Below are 19,855 nucleotides of genomic sequence, written 5' to 3'. Positions count from 1 at the left end.
CCCCCAGGAGATCCAACAACCTCCTCTGGCCTCCATGAGTACCCACGTACACATTTCAAAAATGCAATAAGAACAGCAAAGTCAGCTTGTCAACAGCAGTTTTGTTTACCTTCTCATAAAGGTATAGGGTTGGATGCCTGTGAATCAAAGGGCCTTCCCAGTTTTAACGTCCCTTTGGGAATTGTTCACGATCAGTTTTCCCCTCTCAGCTGTTTATAGCAACTTCTCGATTAAACTCTACCCTAAAGAGCGAGTGCTGGCAAACCTTGCTGATGTCAAATGTCCCCTGCTTGGCAGTGGCTGCATGCCCAGACCATGTTCTGAGAATGGCAGGCTGCCTGCTGTATTGCCAAAACTTTCCACAGAGAGATGTTTTGCAAGGGGCCAGGCGGGGGGGGGGGGGGGCAGGGAGCGAGGGGACCGTGGAGACCACAATGGGGTGCTTCTCCTGCCTGGCGATAACCTCCTCATCTTCTTTGCGTAGGTGAAGCCTCTCTCAGGGGAGAACCCAGAATGCAGACCCTCCCGGTGGCCTCCGCTCTCAGCAGTCACCGCACAGGCCCGCCCCCCATCAGTCCCAGCAAGAGGAAATTCAGCATGGAACCTGGGGACAAGGACCTGGACTGTGAAAATGATCACGTCTCTAAGATGAGCCGTATCTTCAGCCCCCATCTGTAAGTTCCAGCCCCTTTGGGATCGTGCTTGCTCTGGGCTGGGCTGTGTTCTCCTTTCACCTTTCCACCCATCATGGCCTTATGATGCCGTGAGTTATTGATAGAGGGCATTGTTTATAAAAGATAGGTGGCATTCATGTGCCGGGAAGATGTCAAGCGACTAGTCCAGAGATGAGATCTTATTTCCTTTCAACCTCTACAGTCTCTCTTTTCCCTCTTGGAGGCCAGCAGCCCTTTAGACCTCCTGTGGGCACAGTCTGGAAAACCTGGCTTTTCTTACCAGTGTACTCTGCTGGCCATTATGCAAATCAATGCTGGGTGTCTGTGGGTATCTGACCGGAAGGCTGCTGTTGCATGGGGTGTCCAGTGCTGTACCTTGGGGAGCACTCGATTGTATGGCTAGTCACAGCTGGAGGTAGCCTGGGGCAGGAAAGCCTTTCTTAGTGTCAGGGGACTAGAATTCTGATCCTTGATTGGCTTTGCACACCCCAGTGTTTTCTGTGGCCCTCATTTTCTATTTTTTTTCCTTTTTCTTTGTTTCTTTCTCTCTTTACAACTTTCTTTTCTTTCTTCTACTTTAAAAAAAAAAAAAGAAAATGCATTGGTGTTTTGCCTGCATGTATGTTGGTGTGGGGGGCTGGAGTTACAGACGGTTGTGAGACTTCCTGTGGGTGCTGGGAATTCAACCTGGGACATCCAGAAAAGCAGCCAGTGCTCTTTACTGCTGAGCCATCTCTCCAGCCTATCTCTTAAGCCCATTTTCAGCCTGAAGAGGCTTAGGCTGAAGTTCTTTTCATCTGTGACTTGTTCTGGCTGGCTCTCACTAGGGCATTGTGTGCCACTTTGCATTCTCAGGACTTGGTGGGCCTTGGTCGTCTGGGTTGTGCCAGTCCATGTCCTCATGTGCAAATGAATGGTGTGTAGTCACTGGAATTGCTCTACAGGGGCGCAGTGGTGCCGGGAGCAGGTGCAGTGCAGGGTCCCTCCTGCAGACAGCGCTCTGCAGCTGGAGGCGGCCCTGGCCTCTGCTGCCTCAGCCCGCGTCCTCGCATTCCACGCATGCCAATCTGCCTGCTCTGCTCTGTTCAGTCATAAGACACTGACAGAGGTATTTATCCTCAAATAAATCACTGTAGTGTTAGTCAGAGGCTGAGCCTGCAGTCTGGAGCCTGGAATTTGCTACACTCAGGAATCCGGCAGCGGAGGCTGCGCAGAGCAGCACCCTCTCTCACTCGCTGCAGGGGAGGGGCTCAGATGGCTGCTCATTGCTGAGATGTCTGGAGTCCATGCTTTTATTACTAGAGTCTCTCTTTCCCTTCCAACTTCCCAAAACCCAAATAAGAGACTTTTGACTCTCCTCCTCCTCTTCTTCTGCTTCTTCTCCTGCTTCTTCTTCTTCTCAAGGGAGGGGAGGGGTAGAAGAAGCACCCTCCTGACAGGTTGGGATCACGCTTTGTTGAAGCCCTTGTCATTAATAACCCCATTTGTCAGATGTTGGCTGTGATGCCAGCAGAGAACAGTGTGTGGTATTGAGTGTTGGAGAATGTGTGTGTCTTAGTCTGGATACCCCAGCTCAGATGCCACCTTCTTTGTGTCCCGTGGGGCAGTGAGTATACCTTCTTGTTAGACTATTTTTTGTATTGTGCAGTTCCCGGTGCAGCAAGTGCTCAGCTTTATTTGTTCATTTTCTTGAGGCTGGATCTTCATGTGGGCCAGACCGGCCTTATACTCCTCCTGATCCTTCTGCCTCTGCCTCTGCAACACACCTGGCTGTGGTGAACAATATTCGAGTGTTAGAACAGTTGAAAAAAATTGTTTTGGAAACATCTTGGTGATCTGAAAACAACAGCTTGAAATACCAGTCTATGATGACACTCTAAAGAGCTTTAAGCCTACATAAGAGAATTGTGAGGGCTAGGAGTGAGGCTCATGGCGGCCTGGGTTCCTGGGTGCACGAGGTCCTCAAACATCCCCCCCCCAGCACTGCAGAAACAAGAGAAGAGCTGTCCAATTTGGTGTGCAGTTCCCAATTAGCATCATTAGGCGAAGTTTGAGAAAAGTGGAGACTGCGTCCTCCTTCTGTCATACTCTCTGGCCTCCCAACAGCTAGGTGACTTCTCCCCCATTTTGTTTTTACTATAGTAAAATATACATATCATAAAGTCTGTGTGCATATTCATGTATGTGCACGCATGTTGGTGAAGGTGCGCTTGTATGTAGGTATGTGTGGAGGCCAGAGACTGACACTGTGTGTTTTCCCCAACCTTGCTCACTCTTGTTGGTATTTAGTACGTATGTTGATTGACTTATGAGGTGTGTCCCATTGGAGCTGCAGCCTGTTCTTTCCTTTTTATTTCATGGCTAAGAGGACAGTGAGAGCTACTGTCTGTTGGGTCAGGAGTGATCCTGGTGTCTTTGTATCTTAAAAGAGAATACGAAGTGATTTTGTATGTGTGTGTGTCCTGGCCTTCTAGAAATTGCCAATGGTATGTAAGCAAAGTAAACAAACTGCCTTGTTTGTTTTATCGTTAAGGAGATTGCCACAGTTCTGAGGAGGGCATATTGTTGAAACAAAGTCTGAGCCACTGGCAAAGAGGGTCTTGAAGGTGTATTTCTCTGACTCCATGGTGTGATTCTGTCCAGTATCACTGACTCCAAAGACGGAGTCAGTGAGTGGTTCTGAGGCACAATGGGAGCTTTCAAAGAAAGAGGGGGGCCCCTAGTGACTCTAGCACCCTTGACATGTGAGTCATTTGAGCCCAGCTAGTTTTTTGTTTGTTTTGTTTTGCCATACTGGTGACCCTGAGTAAGACAGTTACTTCTGAAGTGCTGAGAACATGCATGTTGGGGAGTTGGGAGGAGCTAGGTGGGGTGAGATTACTGCTGTGGAGGGGTCAGTGAGCGGCTTTGGTGTAGCCTGTCTTGGGGGAGAAGTGTCCACTTTTCTTTTTGTTTATTATTTACATGGCCCCGTGAGTTCTATTTCATCTGGTGTCATAGCCGCCCCTCAGCCCCTCCTTTGCTTCCTGATTGCTTTAGACCTTCTCTACTATTGAGCACTCTGCTGATTTCCTATTTCCAGACTCCTTGCCCATTGCTCTGGCCTCATGGCCACTTCTGCAGGAAGCCCAGGTTCTTCTTCCATTATTATTATTTTTAAAATTAATTAATCATTTTTATTTTATGTACATTGGTGTTCTGCCTGCTTATATGTGTGTGAGAGAATGTCAGATCCCCTGGAACTGGACCTACAGACAGTCATGAGCTCCATGAGTGCTGGGAACTGAACCAAGATCCTTTGGAAGAGCAGCCAGTATTCTTAACCACTGAGCCATCTCTTCATCTCTCCCTGGTTCTCCATAATGGGGAGGAGTGGTCAGAAGTCCAGCGTTGGGTGCCAAGTGTCACATTTATTCTCACTAGGGTATCTCTGGAGTCTTCTGAGAGAGTGGGTACTAGCCGTAGCCTGTGACACAAACGTCACAAATGGATGTGGCTTAGCAGCAGAGCATTTGAAACATTTGTTTCAGTCCCCAACACCACAAAGTTAAAGGTTAAATTAAGAAAAATTGAGAGTTCCACGTCCTCAGTTGCCCTAGCTACATTTTAAGCTCAGGAGCTTAAACACTGTGGCCAGCAGTGTTTATCATGGGCAGCCAGCACTAGAGCGTGGCCATCTTCGCAGGGATCCCTGCCCAGTGCTGTTTTTCTAGACACTTCCCACTGGAAAGTCCTGAGTCCCTGCCCAGCGCTGCTGTTCTGGTCCCACCCTACAGAGTTCCTCCTTTCTTCTCATTCTACATCTAAGTGTCTTCTCCCCAAGTCAGAACGCCACTTCCAGTGCCAGCCCTGTGGGGTGCATTTCTGAATTGCTCTGCTCATAGATGCAGAAAAAACCTAATAAGGGTTTGGTATGTTTGCAGGTCTCTTTTCATGTTCTTGTGACTTTATACATTCTTGCCTCTCCCTCCTCAGTGTGGTTTCAGTTAGCCATTGCTGTTTGCATTAAATTCTAGATTTTCTTTTTATTACCTTAGTTGACTTTTTTTGTTGTTTTGACAGGGTTTCTCTCTGTATTTCCAGCTGTCCTAGAACTCCCTCTGTAGACCATGCTGGCCTCAAACAAACCCAGAGGTCCATCTGCCTCTGCCTCTCAAGTCCTGGGGTTAAAGGTGTGCCCCACCACCCCATCACTGGCCTACTTTATTTTATTTTTAAGACATTAACCTGCTTGCAGCAGTTGAACTGGTCTTAGAAAGAGCTCTTGGGCACTTGTGGCTCCTTCCCCCGTGAGCCACCTGCCTTTTGATAATAGCGAGCTCTCACTTCTCTTTTCCTTACCACCAAGGGCACACAGTCTTTCAGCTTGCACGCGCATCGGTGTTTTCGTGCAACAGTTCACGGCGGTGATCCTTCATACCCGCTGCATAGCAGGCCAGGGTCTGCACACTGAGTTCACTCACTAGTCCTCTTGTGTACGACCGACCGAAGGCATCTCCCAGCACTTACAGCCTGATGCTGCCTAGAAGGCTCTGAGTGTCTGTAGTCGTGTAAGCTGAGGGCCAGCAGCTGGTGCCATGCGGCGGTTGCACTACGTCTGATGGCTTTGGGATTGTCTGGGGCTGCTTGACCGGTGGGACCTGGGGAGGTTCTGTGCTGACCAGGCCATAGCTAAGGCAAGCAGTGATGATCTGTACGTTTACAGCAGGGTATACAGATGAACTAGCAACCTGGGAAGGGATGGGGTATTATGGAGTGCTTATCTAGGGCTGGCCCTGTGCTAGTTGCCCAGAATATGCCACCTAAACAGTGGATGTTAACCCCACACACTTTTTTTTTTTTTTTTAACCATAGGTAGACTTCTTCCTGTCCATCTGTCTTTCCATTCCCTTGCCTTCCTGCCTGGAAGCTTATTTGAGCTCTGTGTGTGTGTTTGAAGCAGACATTGGGACATTGTGACCAAAGCTGGGCTTTAACGCCGCTGTGTACGACACCCGGGCCATTTTATGATGAGGTGTATTTATTTACCTTCCCTATGAAATGACAGACAGCTACAGGGATGGATGTCAGTCACCCTTGACCATCCTGATGAGTCACCAAGTGTCGGGTTGTGTGATACCTCTACGCTTGTGTACTCCACTTGCAGAGGGGTCCCCCTTTTGGTCAACAAGATGTGTGAAGTAGCCACCCTTGCCTCTGAAGAGGGGGCTCATGCTGGGCCCAAGCCATGTTCACCTAGCTGTGTGCTTAGCCAACTGCAAGTGCCGTAGATGCACTTCAGTGCCCAGTGGGAGGGGAAGGGTTGACCCCCACCCCCAGCCCTGCTTCCTGCCTGCTGCTGCTCCTGTAAGCGCCTGTGAGCTGCTGTCCTGGCCCGCACACACCCGCTGCTGGTTCTGTGGCCAGTGCTTTTGCATTCTTCTCCACTTCTTCTCACTTGGGCAGTTCTGCTGAGGCACTCTGCAGCCTGTGTGCCTTTTGTCTCTTTTTCTATCTGCTACGGGTCCCTTGGTCATTTACCCTTCTCTCCATGAGGGTGGATGGAAAAACATGAACCCCCGACTAGGAGTCTCTTGGTCTGAGAAAAGGTTGGAGAAAGTATTTGAAACCAAGGCCCAGGCATTGATAGGGGAAGTCGGTCACCGGCTATGATGGGCTTTGCGGTTTCCTGTGGGTTTCTTTACTGGAGCGGGGGCGTTGGTGGCATCTTCCGCTTTGCGGTGCCAGTGGTTCCTGTTGTCCCACGTAGGCTCGCTGTGTACCCTGTCTTGTTCCCCGAGGTGGCCCTGCTTCTTGTTTCCTGAGTCCCCAGAGGGCCCAGCTCTGGCTGGTGCTAGAGTGACAGGCACCCAGCACTCCCAGCAACAGCCTTACAGTGGCATTTGTGGCACACGTTTGGGCCTCGGGTCCACCTTGAGACCTTTAGTGTTGTACCTTTTGGGAAGTCTGAAGTTTTAGTACAGTCAGAATGTGATTGCAGGCACTTTGAGGGAGAGGGGTGACACCTGCTCATTTAGCGTGTGTAAAAGGGACATGGGGGAGGGGCTGGCAGAAGTGAACAGCGCTCAGTGTCCATGGATGGGTCCCTGCAGGCACTGAGGAAAGACAGTGGCTGTACAGCTAGCTGCCTGCAGAGAAGCCTGGAATTGCATCTTTGGATGGAAGAGAACCTTGTGAAAACAAACAAGGAACAAGGGATTCTCCCTCCAACCCCCATGAAGGTGTGGTGTGGTGGCTATGGGGTTGGGAGTTGACATCCAGTTTCTGTCTTGGTTTGCTGTGATGAAACACTGCGACAAAAACAAGTTGGAGAGGAAAAAGTTTATTCTGCTTACACTTCCATATCACTGTTCATCATCAAAGGAAGTCAGGGCAGGAACCTGGAGACAGGACCTGATGGAGCTCGCTTACTTGTTCAGCCTGCTTTTTTATAGAACGCAGAACCACCAGTCCAGGAGTGGCACCACCCACAATGGGCTGGGCCCTCCCACACCAATCAGTAATTTAAGAATGTGCCCCACAGCCTTGCTGCAGCCCCATCTTATAGAGGCACTTTCTTAATTGGGGTTCCCTCCTCTCAGATGGCTCTAGATTGTATCAAGTTGACCATCCAGCACATTTTTTTTCTTGTTTCTCTCCATCACTTTTTCTTGTTTTCTGAGGCAGAGGCTCTCACTGACCTGGTAGTTCACCAATTGGCTGCACTGGCTGGCCAGCAAGCTGGAGGGATTCGGCTCTCTCTGCTTTCCAGTACAGTTGCAGGCAGATGGTCACTCCCAGCTTTTTTTTTATGTGGGTGCTAGGGATCTCAGCTCTCATCCTCACATTTGAGCACCCAGCACTTTACCCACTAGGGTATCTTCCCTGCCCTGTTTTTCTTTAAAAAGCAAAAAATAAAATAAAAATCATTTTGCAGTGCTGCTACTGGAACCCAGATCTGTCTTACTGCCAAGCCTGAGCCACTCCCCCAGTGCCAAAAAGAGGTTTCCATAGCCCAGAAAAACACATTTTTAATAATTTAAATTCTTTAAATTTCTGGCCAAATTTTGTTGCTTTCTTTTCTGGGATGGGGTTTCTCTGTCTAAAAGAGCCTTGGCTGTCCTGGAACTCTCTGTGTAGACTCGACTGGCTTTGAACTCCACCTGCCTCTCCTCCCAAGCGCTGGGATTAAAGGCTGTCATTGCTGTCACCATCATCACTACCACCAGCAGCAGCTCTGAATTCTAATCTAATAGCACAAACTAGTAGTAAACTTTTGTTTCAAACATTCAAAGTGATGTATCTTACAATCTGCTTTAACGTGCTACGACATAGCTCAGTTGCTAGGGTGCTTGCTTGGCATGGGTGAAACCCTGGGCTCAACCCTCTGCTCCTCATAAAATCAGACATGCTGTACTTCTCTAACCCGGAAGTTTGAGGTCATCGTTGCCTACACAGTGAGTTTAAGGCTAGGCTGGAATTTCTCAGACCCTTCCTCTAAGTAGATAAATTAAAATAAGCAAACAGATAAAATTTGCTTTTTTTTTTTTTTTTTTTTTGAGGGGAGGTGGGTTTCAAGGTTTCTCAGGGTAGCCCTGGCTGTTCTGAAACTCGCTGAGATCCACCTGCCTGTGCCTCCCAAATCCTAGGATTAAAGGTGTGGGCAATTTGCTTTAAGTGGATAAAAAGATTCGTTTATTTCATGTGTGTATGTATGGGCACATAGATACTATTCGTAGGTAAGTAAGAAATGTAATTAACTTTCTTACATCAAGAATTGTTAATCAGAGGCTGCTTCATGGCCTTCTCAGACAGTGTGTCTTCTCCCTCTGCCATAGCTTCCCCAACATCCACACCTGAACCGCAGCCGTGCTCTGTCCTATGCTTTACGTAGTCCTAGTGGTGTCCCTGGAGGTGCCCTGTTTTACAGTCAAGATCTCAGTTACCCTAAACAGTAACTCAGGAACCAAGATAGTGCTGAGCTGGGATACTCTTTTCTTTTCTCCCACATACATGTGTTTGACTTGCAAATAGAAATTAGAAGGGAGCCTGGGTCTTTAAAAAAAAATGCTCTTGACGGAGAAGTGTGATCTCAGAGCTGATTTTTCTGAGATTAACTGTGCCTTTCACACTTTAGTAAGAGCTGGGAACTAGCCTGAACTGTGTTGGATACACGGCTGATTTTTGGTGGTGACCTGGGTGATCAAAACCACACCCTCCCTGGGTTCTGTCTACAGCCTCTGCTAATGAACTGTGGTACCTTTAAGTAAAGGTCACAGGCCTGACCTGGGTTGTGTGGGTTTCTTGTTTGTCAGGCTGGAGGCATTTTCTCATTTTCACAGTTGAGCTGAAAACAAAGGCCTCCTTATCCTAGCAGGGAGCTGCACTCAGAGAGCTGACGTCAGCCTTTTCCCAGCAGGCATCGCCTCTGCCTTAAGAGTCTCTGCAGAGAGCTGCTCAGGCAGGTCACCATCTTGCTGCTGGCATTTTTCTGGCTGAGTAACACACAACACATGAAATGAAGAAATGCCAAGGGTGTCAGGAGCCAGGGGACAGAACAAAAGGGCTGTCATCCGAGTTCCATTCCGGGCTGTGTGGGGACTGGCTAGCTTTGTGGCTGTAATCTGTGTCCTGGGGGCTACAGAAGTGGGTCAGAACCTTGGAGAAGAAGGACTGGCAGGAGCAGGAGCGTGTGCAGGGTCACGTCCTGAAGGGACACGCTAAAATCAGAAAAGCAGGAGTGATTAATGGGTTAAGTCGAAGACATTTATTCCAAATGGGAGGAAACAGAGCAGAGCTGGGCTTTGGTTTCCTTTCCAGGCCCCAAGGCAATCAGCTGGGGACACAGATTGCAGCTGTGTGGAACAGAGACAGTTAATCTGAGCATTGCTTAGTTCATAGAACTCTTCTTACTAGAACACAAAGCCAGCCTGTCCCGAAATAAAGTGCTGTTCTCTTAGGTCTCTGAAAGATCCAACTGAGGAGAGAGGAAAGATAAAGAAGGAGGTTGACAGGCACCCCCTCTTTTCTGGGACCTCCCTGCTGTGTCCTTTCAAGCAGTACCCCACAGGGCAGAAGGAGGCTGTCGGAGCTGTGGTGTTTATGTTTGAGCCAGTATAGCGCTTGTGTCTTTCTGCTTTGCTCTCTTGTTTTGTTGGAACACTTCTCATTTTCATTTTTCTTCACGATGTCTCCGAGCATGCTCAGAGAGCTTAAACGTGTGTTACTGTCCTGAGGCCTGGTGGTAGACAGAAACCCTCCCACAGGAGGTTTCTGGACCCCCAGCTTCCTGGCTGGCAGAGGAATGGGGCCTCTGTTCTACTCCTGCTGCTTAGGCCTCTTGTTGTCTCCCTTGCAGAGACCTAAGAGATGGCACTGGGATGCCAGGTACAGTGGTGCCTGCCTGTGACCCCAGCACTTGGGAAGCTGAAGCAGGGGAATGGGGTGTTCACGGCCAACCTAGGCTGCATAGCAATAATTCGTCTCCAGCAAAAGAAGGGAGGGTGGGAAGCTAATGGATCGTCCCAGAAACAGTTCCAGAACTGGGTATTATGGGAGTCAGCTAGCTGTCATTAGGTCAGGTGAGGAGAAGCAAATCCAGGGGTCCAACCCTTGTTGAAGTCGTCTGTTGTCAGAGCTGCGGCACAGGATGCCTGTGTAATCTCCAGGTCTGGTGTCGGACACAGTTTCTCCAAGGGCAACAGCTCTGGGATCTGTTGTGGACTGGGCTGTGTTCCTTCAGCACCCACCGAAGCCCTGCCCTCCAGCAGTCTGGCCTTGGGAGCTAATATGGTGAGCTGGGGCGAGGAGGGTGAGCCCTGTCCGTGTCGGGCTAGTGCTCTGGTAAGAAGAGACCTCAGCACGCTGTTCCCTCTTCCTGGGTGAGGGCTCGGAGGAGGGCTGCGGGCTGCAGTGCGCTGGCAGCCATGCTGCCTCCAGGGACTGCAAGTAAAGAGCAAGTGTCGTTTAGCATCGGTTGTTTAGGTCTGTCGGTGATCCACGGTGGGGCATAACTTCTCTCAGAGACACCGCCAGGCACAATGAGCATTTGATTTTGGACTCTGTTATAAACTTTCGGACCCTCAAAGCTTAACTTTTAAAATGAAGTGGTCAAGTAGTTCCCCGATACAGGCCTATTGAGTGCCACCTTTAACACTGGGGACTGTCAGGGTGTCCACTGAGTGACTGAGGAAGCTAGGCCAGGTTCTCTCTGATGCCCAGCCCACAAGTCATGACATTTCCCTTCTTACATGCACTAGTGACCCTCTAGGTGGAAGATTTGGGGGACACTTGTAATTCCACACTGTGTATGACTTCGTCTCTTTTGGCTGATCCTCCTATAACCTCTGTTTTGCTTTCTGTGTCCCCCTTCCTACCTTGGGGGTCACTCTTCTTTTTTTTCCTCTTGTTTTTTGAAACAAGGTCTCACTGTCCTGGAACTCACTATGAAGACAGGCTGGCTTCAAACTCAAAGAGATCTGCCTTCTTCTGCTTCCCAAGTACTAGGATTTGTGTGTGCCATCATGTCCTGCTAGGCAGGATCTTTCAGAGAGATTCCATTGCTGTGACAAAAAATCTGAAGCTGTTGAATTTATAATGTATGACCTAGTGGAAATCCCAGCGCTCAGGAGGTAAAGGCAGGCAGATCTCTGTGAGTCCGAGGCCAGCCTGGTCTACAGAGCGAGTCCAGGACAGCCAAAGCTACACATAGAAACCATGTCTCAAAAAAAAAAAAAAGTTTATGTAGCTCACTGCTCCAGTGATGGAAGTCCAATATTTTTGGCTGCTTCTGGTGAAAGTCTTTGTGCTGTATCATAGTGGAGGAGCAGAAGGGGACACCGGAGACAGTGGCTCTTGAGAACTAATCCATTTCCCTGAGAACTACCAAATCTCCAGAGAAGGATATTAATCCCTCTTTAGGGTACTTCCTCTCTATCCCACCATATCCTAATCCAGCTCCAGCGTGAGTCTGGCAACAGATAGTGTCCACACTCAGCATTTATTGTCATCTCTGTGCTTCAGGCTCTGTCCCTCTCCTTGCACTGACCCTTTAAGTGATCTCATGCAGGCCACTGTATGCAGGAGGTTCTCCATGTCTGTGATGAAGACCCACTGTTCGCAAAGGGGTCTGGCTGGTTTTGTGTGTACTCCCCATGTAAAATTTCTCCATGCCACCTTCCTCCATGTTCATGGTTGATAGAGAGCTTTACATATGCCTCAAAAGTCGCCTCCTGCCTGCCCTGTTTTCACATTGAACTCAATGCCACATTCTGCTGACATTGCCTGCTGACTCTTCATGTGGGCATGAGCCTGGGTCACACTGTCGACCCCTCCTTTCCATGAAGACCTCCTTTCTGAGTCAGATTTCTGAAGTATTTGACTCCATGGCTCCTGGCTAGCTATGGGAAATCGATGTGCAAAACTGAGTCCGTGGGCTGCAGCCTGCCCCAGGGCTCAGGGCCTGACCTGGCCTCAGCTGCCGGCTCCCAAGCTATTCAGAAGCCCCTCCTCCAGCGATGACAATTTAACACTCTTCTTAGGATACTGTGAATCTTGCTGTAACTGTATGCCTCTCTGTGTCCCCTCCCAGTAACTCTCTGTGCCCCCTCTCCAATAACTCTTCTGTGCCAGGGCTGGGAAGAAATTCTGGGAAACTTCTCTTTAGTCAGTAGCTCCATACTTAGTGCAATGCCAGACACTCCTTGGAATAAGAATGGAACAAGAGACCTCAAAGACCTCTTCCTTTTGATGGAGATGAATTTTCATTCCACCACTTGGAGGCTGAGGCAGGCAGATTTTTGTGAGTTCAAGGCCAGCCTGGTTTACATAGCTAGTTCTAGGCCAGCCAGGACTACATAATGAAACCCTATCTCAAAAAAAAAAAAAAATTATTTTTAGACACATTATGTCTTAGGTAGCATTGTCTAGAGTGCCTCTCTGTGTTCTGTAGCCATGATGCTCGTTTCCAGGCTGGGGCAGAGAGTCTACTACTGCTACTCTGTCCTCCCCTCTGTCCTCCCCTCACCCGTACCCCATCTTCCAGAATGGAAACCCCTTGGTCTCCTTGGATCTGCAGAGGCACCTCATTCAGCCTGCTTGCATCATGGGCCTGCTTGACATGAAGTCTTTTTATCCTGGTGTCGACTAAGAGGAATGAGCCTTCACAGTTTACTGTGTGACTAAAATGACTAAAATGCCTTTTTTTTTTCCATCCTTCTATTTACATTTCTTACTTTTTTTTTTTTTTTTTTTCCTGCAACTGGCACCAGTCCCGGTAGAACGTGTTGTGAGGCGTGTGGAAACTAGGGACCGAGTGCTGTGGAGAAAGTGTCAATACTGTTGCTGGGTATGTCTGTGGGTATTACAGGGCAGGTGGGAAGCCGAGTGCTTGAGAAACTGAGGCTTGAGGATTACACATCAGCAGCCACACACCCAGACTCCATCTCAGCCAAAAAGAAGAAAGAGAACGGTATATGTGCCTGGAGAGACGGCTCAGTCATCAAGAGCACTGAGTGCTCTTCCAGAGGACCAGGGTTCAATTCTCAGCACCCACGTGGTGGTGTCTGACACTCCCCCCTGACCTCCATGGGTGCCACACATAGCTGTGGTTCATATGCATGCACATACACATATGTACATGAAGGCAAGCACATTAATTACTTTTTTAAATGTTAAAAAAAGTCGGTAGACACTGTCATCTTGGGAAAACTAGAGGTCTGCACCTACATGTGTCCTTCCTATTTGCCACCAACCCCCGCCCCATCATTGTGTTCATTTGCTTCTGAGGGCAGCTCACTCAGGACCTGTCAGTCCCACCTTACCTTACCATCCTCCTGCTTTGGGTCCTGCTTGGTCATTTGCTTCTACGCAGAGCTGTGAGTGGGGCCCATGGAAACTGTACCGCTCTGAGTCACCAGGAGCTGCCCCTCCACCATGGCTGCACCTTGGTGGAAGAATCGAGAGCCAAGCTGAGCTCTGCTGACAGGTCTCTCTCCAGAGCCTGTGTGTAAAGCGCCACTGGGTTTGTCTGCGGGCTGTGTCTCCTTGACTACAGAAAAAAATCCACACTCCTTGTATGACCTTCAAGGATGAAGGAGCCTGTTGCAACAAACTCCCTTTCCCAGTAAGCACCTCCCTGGACTTTCATGGAAATGCTGTGGTTAAATTTTAAATGAATTCATGGAAATCTCCATCGTCCCTCACCTTCAGGCCAGCTAAGCATGTGTTGTCTGCCTGTGTGACAAGCAACTCTGTCACAAGTGAGGGCGAGTACGCAGGATGGCTCTGCTTCCCTTGTGACCTTCAGCAAATGAAACTGTTGCTCATGGCATCTTAATGCAGTTGGTTCCCACTCATACCCGGCCCAGCTCTGGTGGGAGCATCTCCCCCCTCCCCCCAGCAGCAGTCTGTATTCTGGAAAGCATTCATCCCCTTGAGTCACCGGGAGGCTGTGCGAGCAGACTCCTGCATCTTCCCATGCCTCTTGCTCTCAGATGGTAACTGTCCCACAGTCCAGCATCTTTGCTTACTGCGTGTGTAGATGGTGGTGGTCTACCAAATTCTTTACTGTCAGTGACGCCTTCTACAGATTGCTTGTGTCTGTCTCTCTGTAGTTTAAGTTGCCTAAAACTCATGGTGCTTCCATCTCGTCCCCCTACCCCCACCCCCAGGGAGTTGGGAGTTTGGCTTGTTTTCTTTTAGCTCTCTAAAAAGGCTTTTATTCAGTTTATTTATTTGTTTAGATTAATTGATGTTTTTACGGTAGATTCAGGACAACCAAGGCGGAACCAAGGCAGACCTGACCTCCAGGTTCCCCCAGCATTCCTTGGTTCCTACTGCAGGGTATGGCTGGCATACCCTGCCCTCTACCCTGAACTCTCCAGGCAAGGGGCAGGGCTCCCCATCTCCCAGAGGCTCTTCACTGTATAATCCAGACATTTTGGTTCTCCCTCTCTCTCTTCTTTATTCTCTCTCCACTTTTCCCCTCTCTTCTCTCTGCGAACACAAAGTGTCCTAACTCCTCCTGCATGGTGGCTTTCCTGGCCACGTTCCTTAGGATCAGTGAACCTGCCCAGAGCTGCTCCCAACAAACCTGCATTTACATATTTTAACTTGTGTCGAATTAGCTTATGTCACTGGTGAAAAGAATGATACCAAATCAGGGAGGATGGTGTTTTTAGGGCAGAACAAGCATGTTGCTTCAGAGATTTTGATTTAGGAAGCAGTTCTGGTGAGGGTTTGCTAGCAGGTTTTTGGTGCCTGGGGACCCAGGAATTGTCCTGGCAGGTTACTGCCCACAAACTCTCCTATTGAACCAAAGGCAGGGGCCACTTGTCAATCAACACTGACCCCACTGATCAGCCCATTGTGAACTAAGGATGTGGCTCTCTGCCTGCCCCTCCTTTCAGCTCCTGCAGCATAGGTGCGGTAGGGCTGAGCCTGGTGGTTTGGTATGCAGGCACCTGAGAAGACCTCTGTGTACCGCCAGTCCAGGACGAGAGCAACACTTAATGCCTAGAGTCCAGTTTCTGCTGAATGCGCCCTTCCTTCACATCAGAAGTTGAGGACCTTCTCCATGATAAAGGAGGAGTTGAGAGCTGGTGTGCAGTTGCCATGGGTGGAAGGCTGAGCTCCCAAAGAGGGCACGAGGGGAAACCAAGGAAAGGATTATTAAAGGAGGCAGCATTGGAGGTCACATTGGAGGTCACAGAGATGCCAGGTCACCTCTGCCTTAGCGTGGCTCACCTTTCTGTAGTTTGACCAGTGCTCCAAAGGCCACTATTTCTAGCCAGCTAGTTAGACAGTTTAACTAAAAAAACAAAAACAGTACTTTTATGTAGTCATGGCAAAGGTTTCTTTTCTTTTCCTTTCCTTTCCTTTTCCTTTTCCTTTTCTTTTCTTTTTCCTACCAACCAAAACAGAATGTTTTCCTGTGGTGGCCAGTTGTTTACTGATTGATAAGCCATCTGAAACTCAGGTTACTGCCACCCCACCTCCACTTCTTTGTCTCTGACCTGCTGGAGATGGGAGCTGGTAGACAAGGGCTCTGAGCTCTTCCCAATCCATAGGTGGAGTCTGTAGACTGAAAACTGGATGTGTGTGCTGGGGGAAACGTATGCGTGTGTGTTCCAGGGATCTTGAATTTCCAGCAGCAGCAGCAGCAGCACACTTGACAAGTCATTGATGTGGTTTGCTGTTGTTGGGAGAACAAACTGGCCTCAAATTCACCGCGCTGTCAGGGACGACCTCCCATCTCTCTGTTAGCGAGTGCCCATACTGGGGCAGTTCCTGTTTGTCTGGGGTTCGCAAGGCCCCTTGGCATTCCGAAAGTGGAATTTGTGGCTCTGATTTTGATGTCTGATGACCTGAGTGTACCTACCCTTCTACATCTCCCCAGCAATGGCTACTCTCACTTATTGTCCCTGGACATATAGACACACATGTAATAACCATGTGTGTTCGTCTGTGACTGTAACTGTCTGACGTGATCTGCCTTCTGAAGTACTTACAGTGTTTGTAAAAGCAAGACCTTTTTCAGGCTGCAGTGATAGCTCAGTGGGTAAATGGTACTTGAGTTCTTCAGTGTTCAGAAATGTGAAGAGGCTAGTTGAGGGGGTGCACAGTGTAATCCCAGTGCGGGGGGGGGGGGGCAGCTCCAGGAGCTCCCTGGCTGGTCAGCATAGCCTGCTGAGCGAGTTTCAGGCCAGTGAGAGAGACTTTGTCTTTAAAAAAAAAAGCAACAGCAGCAACAAAAAAAAACAAACTGAAGGTGGATGGCCCACGATGAACGACCCTGGAGGCTGACCTCTGTGCTGGCACACCCTCCCCTCCCCCAACACACAGACCCTTTTTTTGGGGGGGGGCGGTAGTTGGGTCACTCACTAGATCTTTTCCTTTAGCAGGAAAGCCTTCTGAAAGTGTTCTAGAAAGGACTGAATTGTGTTGAATAACTCCCATAACATGTTAACTCCCAGGATGGGGCAATGGTGGCTGCTCAGTACAGTGTGATGGGATGAGGGGCCTTATTTGTATGGACTTCTTGGGTCAGTTTATCGATGCCCTTCCCGAGGCAGTGGGGGCTGAAGGGGATTAGTCCTGGGTGGAGAGGTGAGGTGTGGCTGTGGAGTGGGGCTGAGTGGTTGAACAGGACTCCGCACCCGGTGGGTGGAAGGAGTAGGCCTGCATCCCGATGTCCCTCTGGTGGTCCTGCCTTCCTCTCTTTCCCTTCCAGGACCTTGCCTGCTGAGCTGAGCTGGGAGCGTGTGTTACTAGTCTCTTGTTGGGTACCCTTAGTAAACTCTGAAATAAAGAATGAAACTGTTCTGGTTAACCATTTTACCAGGTGTTCCCTTGGGCTTGATGGATGCAGCCTTTACTAGAAAGTTACACTCGGGGAGGCAGGGTTTATGGACACAGGTTTGAAAGACAGCCTTTGCACCCATCTTTCCTTCCTTCCTTCCTTCCTTCCTTCCTTCCTTCCTTCCTTCCTTCCTTCTCTCTCTCTCTCTCTCTCTCTCTCTCTCTCTCTCTCTCTCTCTTTCTTTTTTTTAAATGTGTTTTCCTCCCACAAGAAATGCTTTTTCATTGGGAGGCTTTCATCTTCTGGGCTACAGGCCTGGCTTATGAGAGCCTGCTTGATATAAATGCTTGATATAAACGTGAAAGCAGGCAGCAGGTCCATGCACGTTGAAGTAAGCCTCCTTTGGATCTGAAAGAACCAGGCAGTCGAGTGACTCCCCTAGTAACTGAGGTGGCCGATTTGGGCGATGTGCAGCGGGAAGAGAGGATGCGCCCACCCGCGCTGGCTGGTGTCTGCAAAGTTAGCCTTCAGCACTTCTAACAGAACAGCCTCTCAAGTGGGGTCTGCGAAGGAGGGCACGAGGACCAGAGAACCCACAGAAGCTCAACTGCAGGGCTCTCCCCTCCCTCCTGCCTCACCCCTTCCTGCCAGCATTTCCTCTGGCCAAGTTGTAGGGTTTGCTAAAAGCCTGATGTTATGGAAGGTAGGGAAACAAAGAAAGAGGAAGTGACTTGCTGTAACTCCGACAGCAGATCTGTTTTCTCTGAAAATGGGACTGCAGCGATGCATGCAACGTTCTTGGCAGGCGGCACTCTGTAAATAACGCCTCCCAGGAGTTCCCAGCCTCTCCCAGGCCCGCAGGAAGCTTCCCCTGCAGCGCGGGGCAGGCGGCCCCGCACCTCACACCCTCTTCCCCAGGACTCTTATTCTGACGGGGCGCGCGCCCGCCTTGCATGCCAAGTTTGTGAGGCCCCAGGCTTTCTTGTAGGAGGACGCTGGGCTGTCTTCATGCTCCTTGGCAATGATTAAAGTGAGGTTAGTACCAAAACCCCCTTTCATTTTATTCCCTTATCCTGCCGTTTTCAAAGCAGATGGCAGCGCTGTATTTTCAGCTGTAATTAATTTAAGCTGGGGGAGGCAAAGCTGATGGGCGCAGCAGGGACGTTCCTTGGGTCCCTGTCTCCTGGCCACCCCGAATCTTGTCCAAAGCTGAGCCATGTACCCACTAGATCTTCCTGCAAGGGCGAGGGGGCTGTCACGGGAGTGGAGGGAGCTGGCAGGGTTAAGGAGAACCCAGGTTCCGGTGAGGCTGTCACGTGACAGGGTCTAGTTGGAGGGGAGCAGCTGCTGGGGGCCCTGTTCCTTCTCAGTCCAGACGCCAGGCTCACCCTTCTGCTCTCAAGTTTATTCATAACAGAAGATAACGAGAAACAAAAGCACTTGGCAAGTCTAGAGGCTCTGACCTCAGCCTGGGGGCCGCTTCCCCCTGGACACTCCACTCAGGTTCCCCTGTTGCTCATCATCAGCCAGCGAACTCTTGACCTCTCGGGTCTGATAGAAAATGCTTTTGTCTCAGCGATGGGGAACTTGCACAATAGCACTACAAAGCTCTGTCCACATCTACTCTAAGACCCGCCCCCACCCAGCTAAGCTGCACCACACCTGGCCTCTGGGAGCCTGGGGAAGGGCCTGCAGGTTGGAGTGTCCTTGTGGCAGGAGTGGTGCAGACTCACTGAGGACTTGTCCCATCACACGCTGCTGCCACACAAGTGGCAGCTATTGCTGCTAACATTAGCCACCCTTGGAAGGCTTGAAGCAATTGTTACGGGCTGGTAGTGAGAAATGAGAACCACAGCTATGCGGCTGCGAGTCTCCCAGAAGCTCACAGCTGATGGCGGCCACAGCTCCACACTGTCTTGTGTCCTGGTGGGCTGGGGGGGGGAGGGGAGAAGCCTGCATTGCCCTTTGTGTGGGACGTTCAGAGTGTTTGTGAGTGTTGCCCTCACAACCCAGGTAGGCTGCTTTTATAAGGGCCTATCAGTTCTGTGCTTGTGGACCAGACCTGTGCTCCTGGCAGCCTTTCTTCGGTTTTTCTGCAGCAGGGAGCGACAGGTGATAAATGGGAGGCCCAACCTGATATACTGCTGGTGATTTGTCAGAACTTTTAAGGACCGTTAGACTGAGAATCACCCTGTGACCCAACAACTCCTTTTCTGGGAACTTACACGGAATGATTGAAAGTACGGTGTTCTGGGTTTGTTCACCCAGACTCACAGTGGCTCTGTTCCCTAGCCTAAGGGTAGGAACAGCACAAGAAAATGCCCATCAGTGGGTGGATGGCTAAAAGCATGAGTCTCTGTTGCTGTGGAATATATTCAGCCTTAAAGAGGCAGGAAATTCTGACAACATACCAATACATGGCTGAACCATGAGGGTATCGTGCTAAGCGAAATAAGCCAGAGCCAAAAAAAGATGGTCCATGAGTTGACTTACACAAGGCCTCTAGTATGGAGAGGGGGTTGGCTAATCCAGAGGTCATGTGGCCGTTCCCTGGGCTGGCTGCTGACCTGTGTGCTTAGTGGGGATAGTAGAGAGTTCATGGAGGTGGTGGTAATGGTTTATATAGCTATGTGAATAAATATACTTGGTGCTACTGAACAACATCCTTAAGCATGGTATTATATGGGCCGGAGAGATGGCTCAGAGGTTAAAGGCATTGGCTGTTCTTGCAGAGGACCAGGGTTCAGTTCCCAGCACTCACGTACATGGTAGCTTAACAACCACCTGTAACTCCAGTTTTAGGGGATTCCACCCCATCTTGTGCAGGCAAACACTCACACACAAAAATACCTCTAAAGAAAAAAATCTAGTGGTGTTGTTCTCCCTACCACAGCACAGAAAT

The 19,855-nt window shown here is 49.6% G+C and overlaps 1 protein-coding gene across 4 annotated transcripts in view; it reads left to right on the top strand.

The window, feature by feature from the left end:
* Vgll4 (vestigial like family member 4) overlaps positions 1-19,855 on the top strand; it is a 114,017-nt gene that overhangs the window by 82,207 nt on the left and 11,955 nt on the right. For 3 of the 4 annotated variants that reach the window (XM_021653473.2, XM_021653474.2, XM_021653472.2), the window contains one exon: positions 485-674. In XM_021653473.2, the coding sequence (XP_021509148.1) occupies positions 485-674 (190 nt within the window). Of the gene's footprint in view, positions 1-484; positions 675-17,744; positions 17,989-19,855 lie in introns of those variants that run through there. The other variant, XM_060383961.1, reaches the window with a different exon arrangement.

This window comes from Meriones unguiculatus, chromosome 5, assembly GCF_030254825.1.
Source record: "Meriones unguiculatus strain TT.TT164.6M chromosome 5, Bangor_MerUng_6.1, whole genome shotgun sequence".
Lineage (NCBI taxonomy): Eukaryota > Metazoa > Chordata > Mammalia > Rodentia > Muridae > Meriones > Meriones unguiculatus.
The sequence above is the reverse complement of the archived record's forward strand: the minus strand, read 5'-3'. Positions and strand labels throughout refer to the sequence as shown.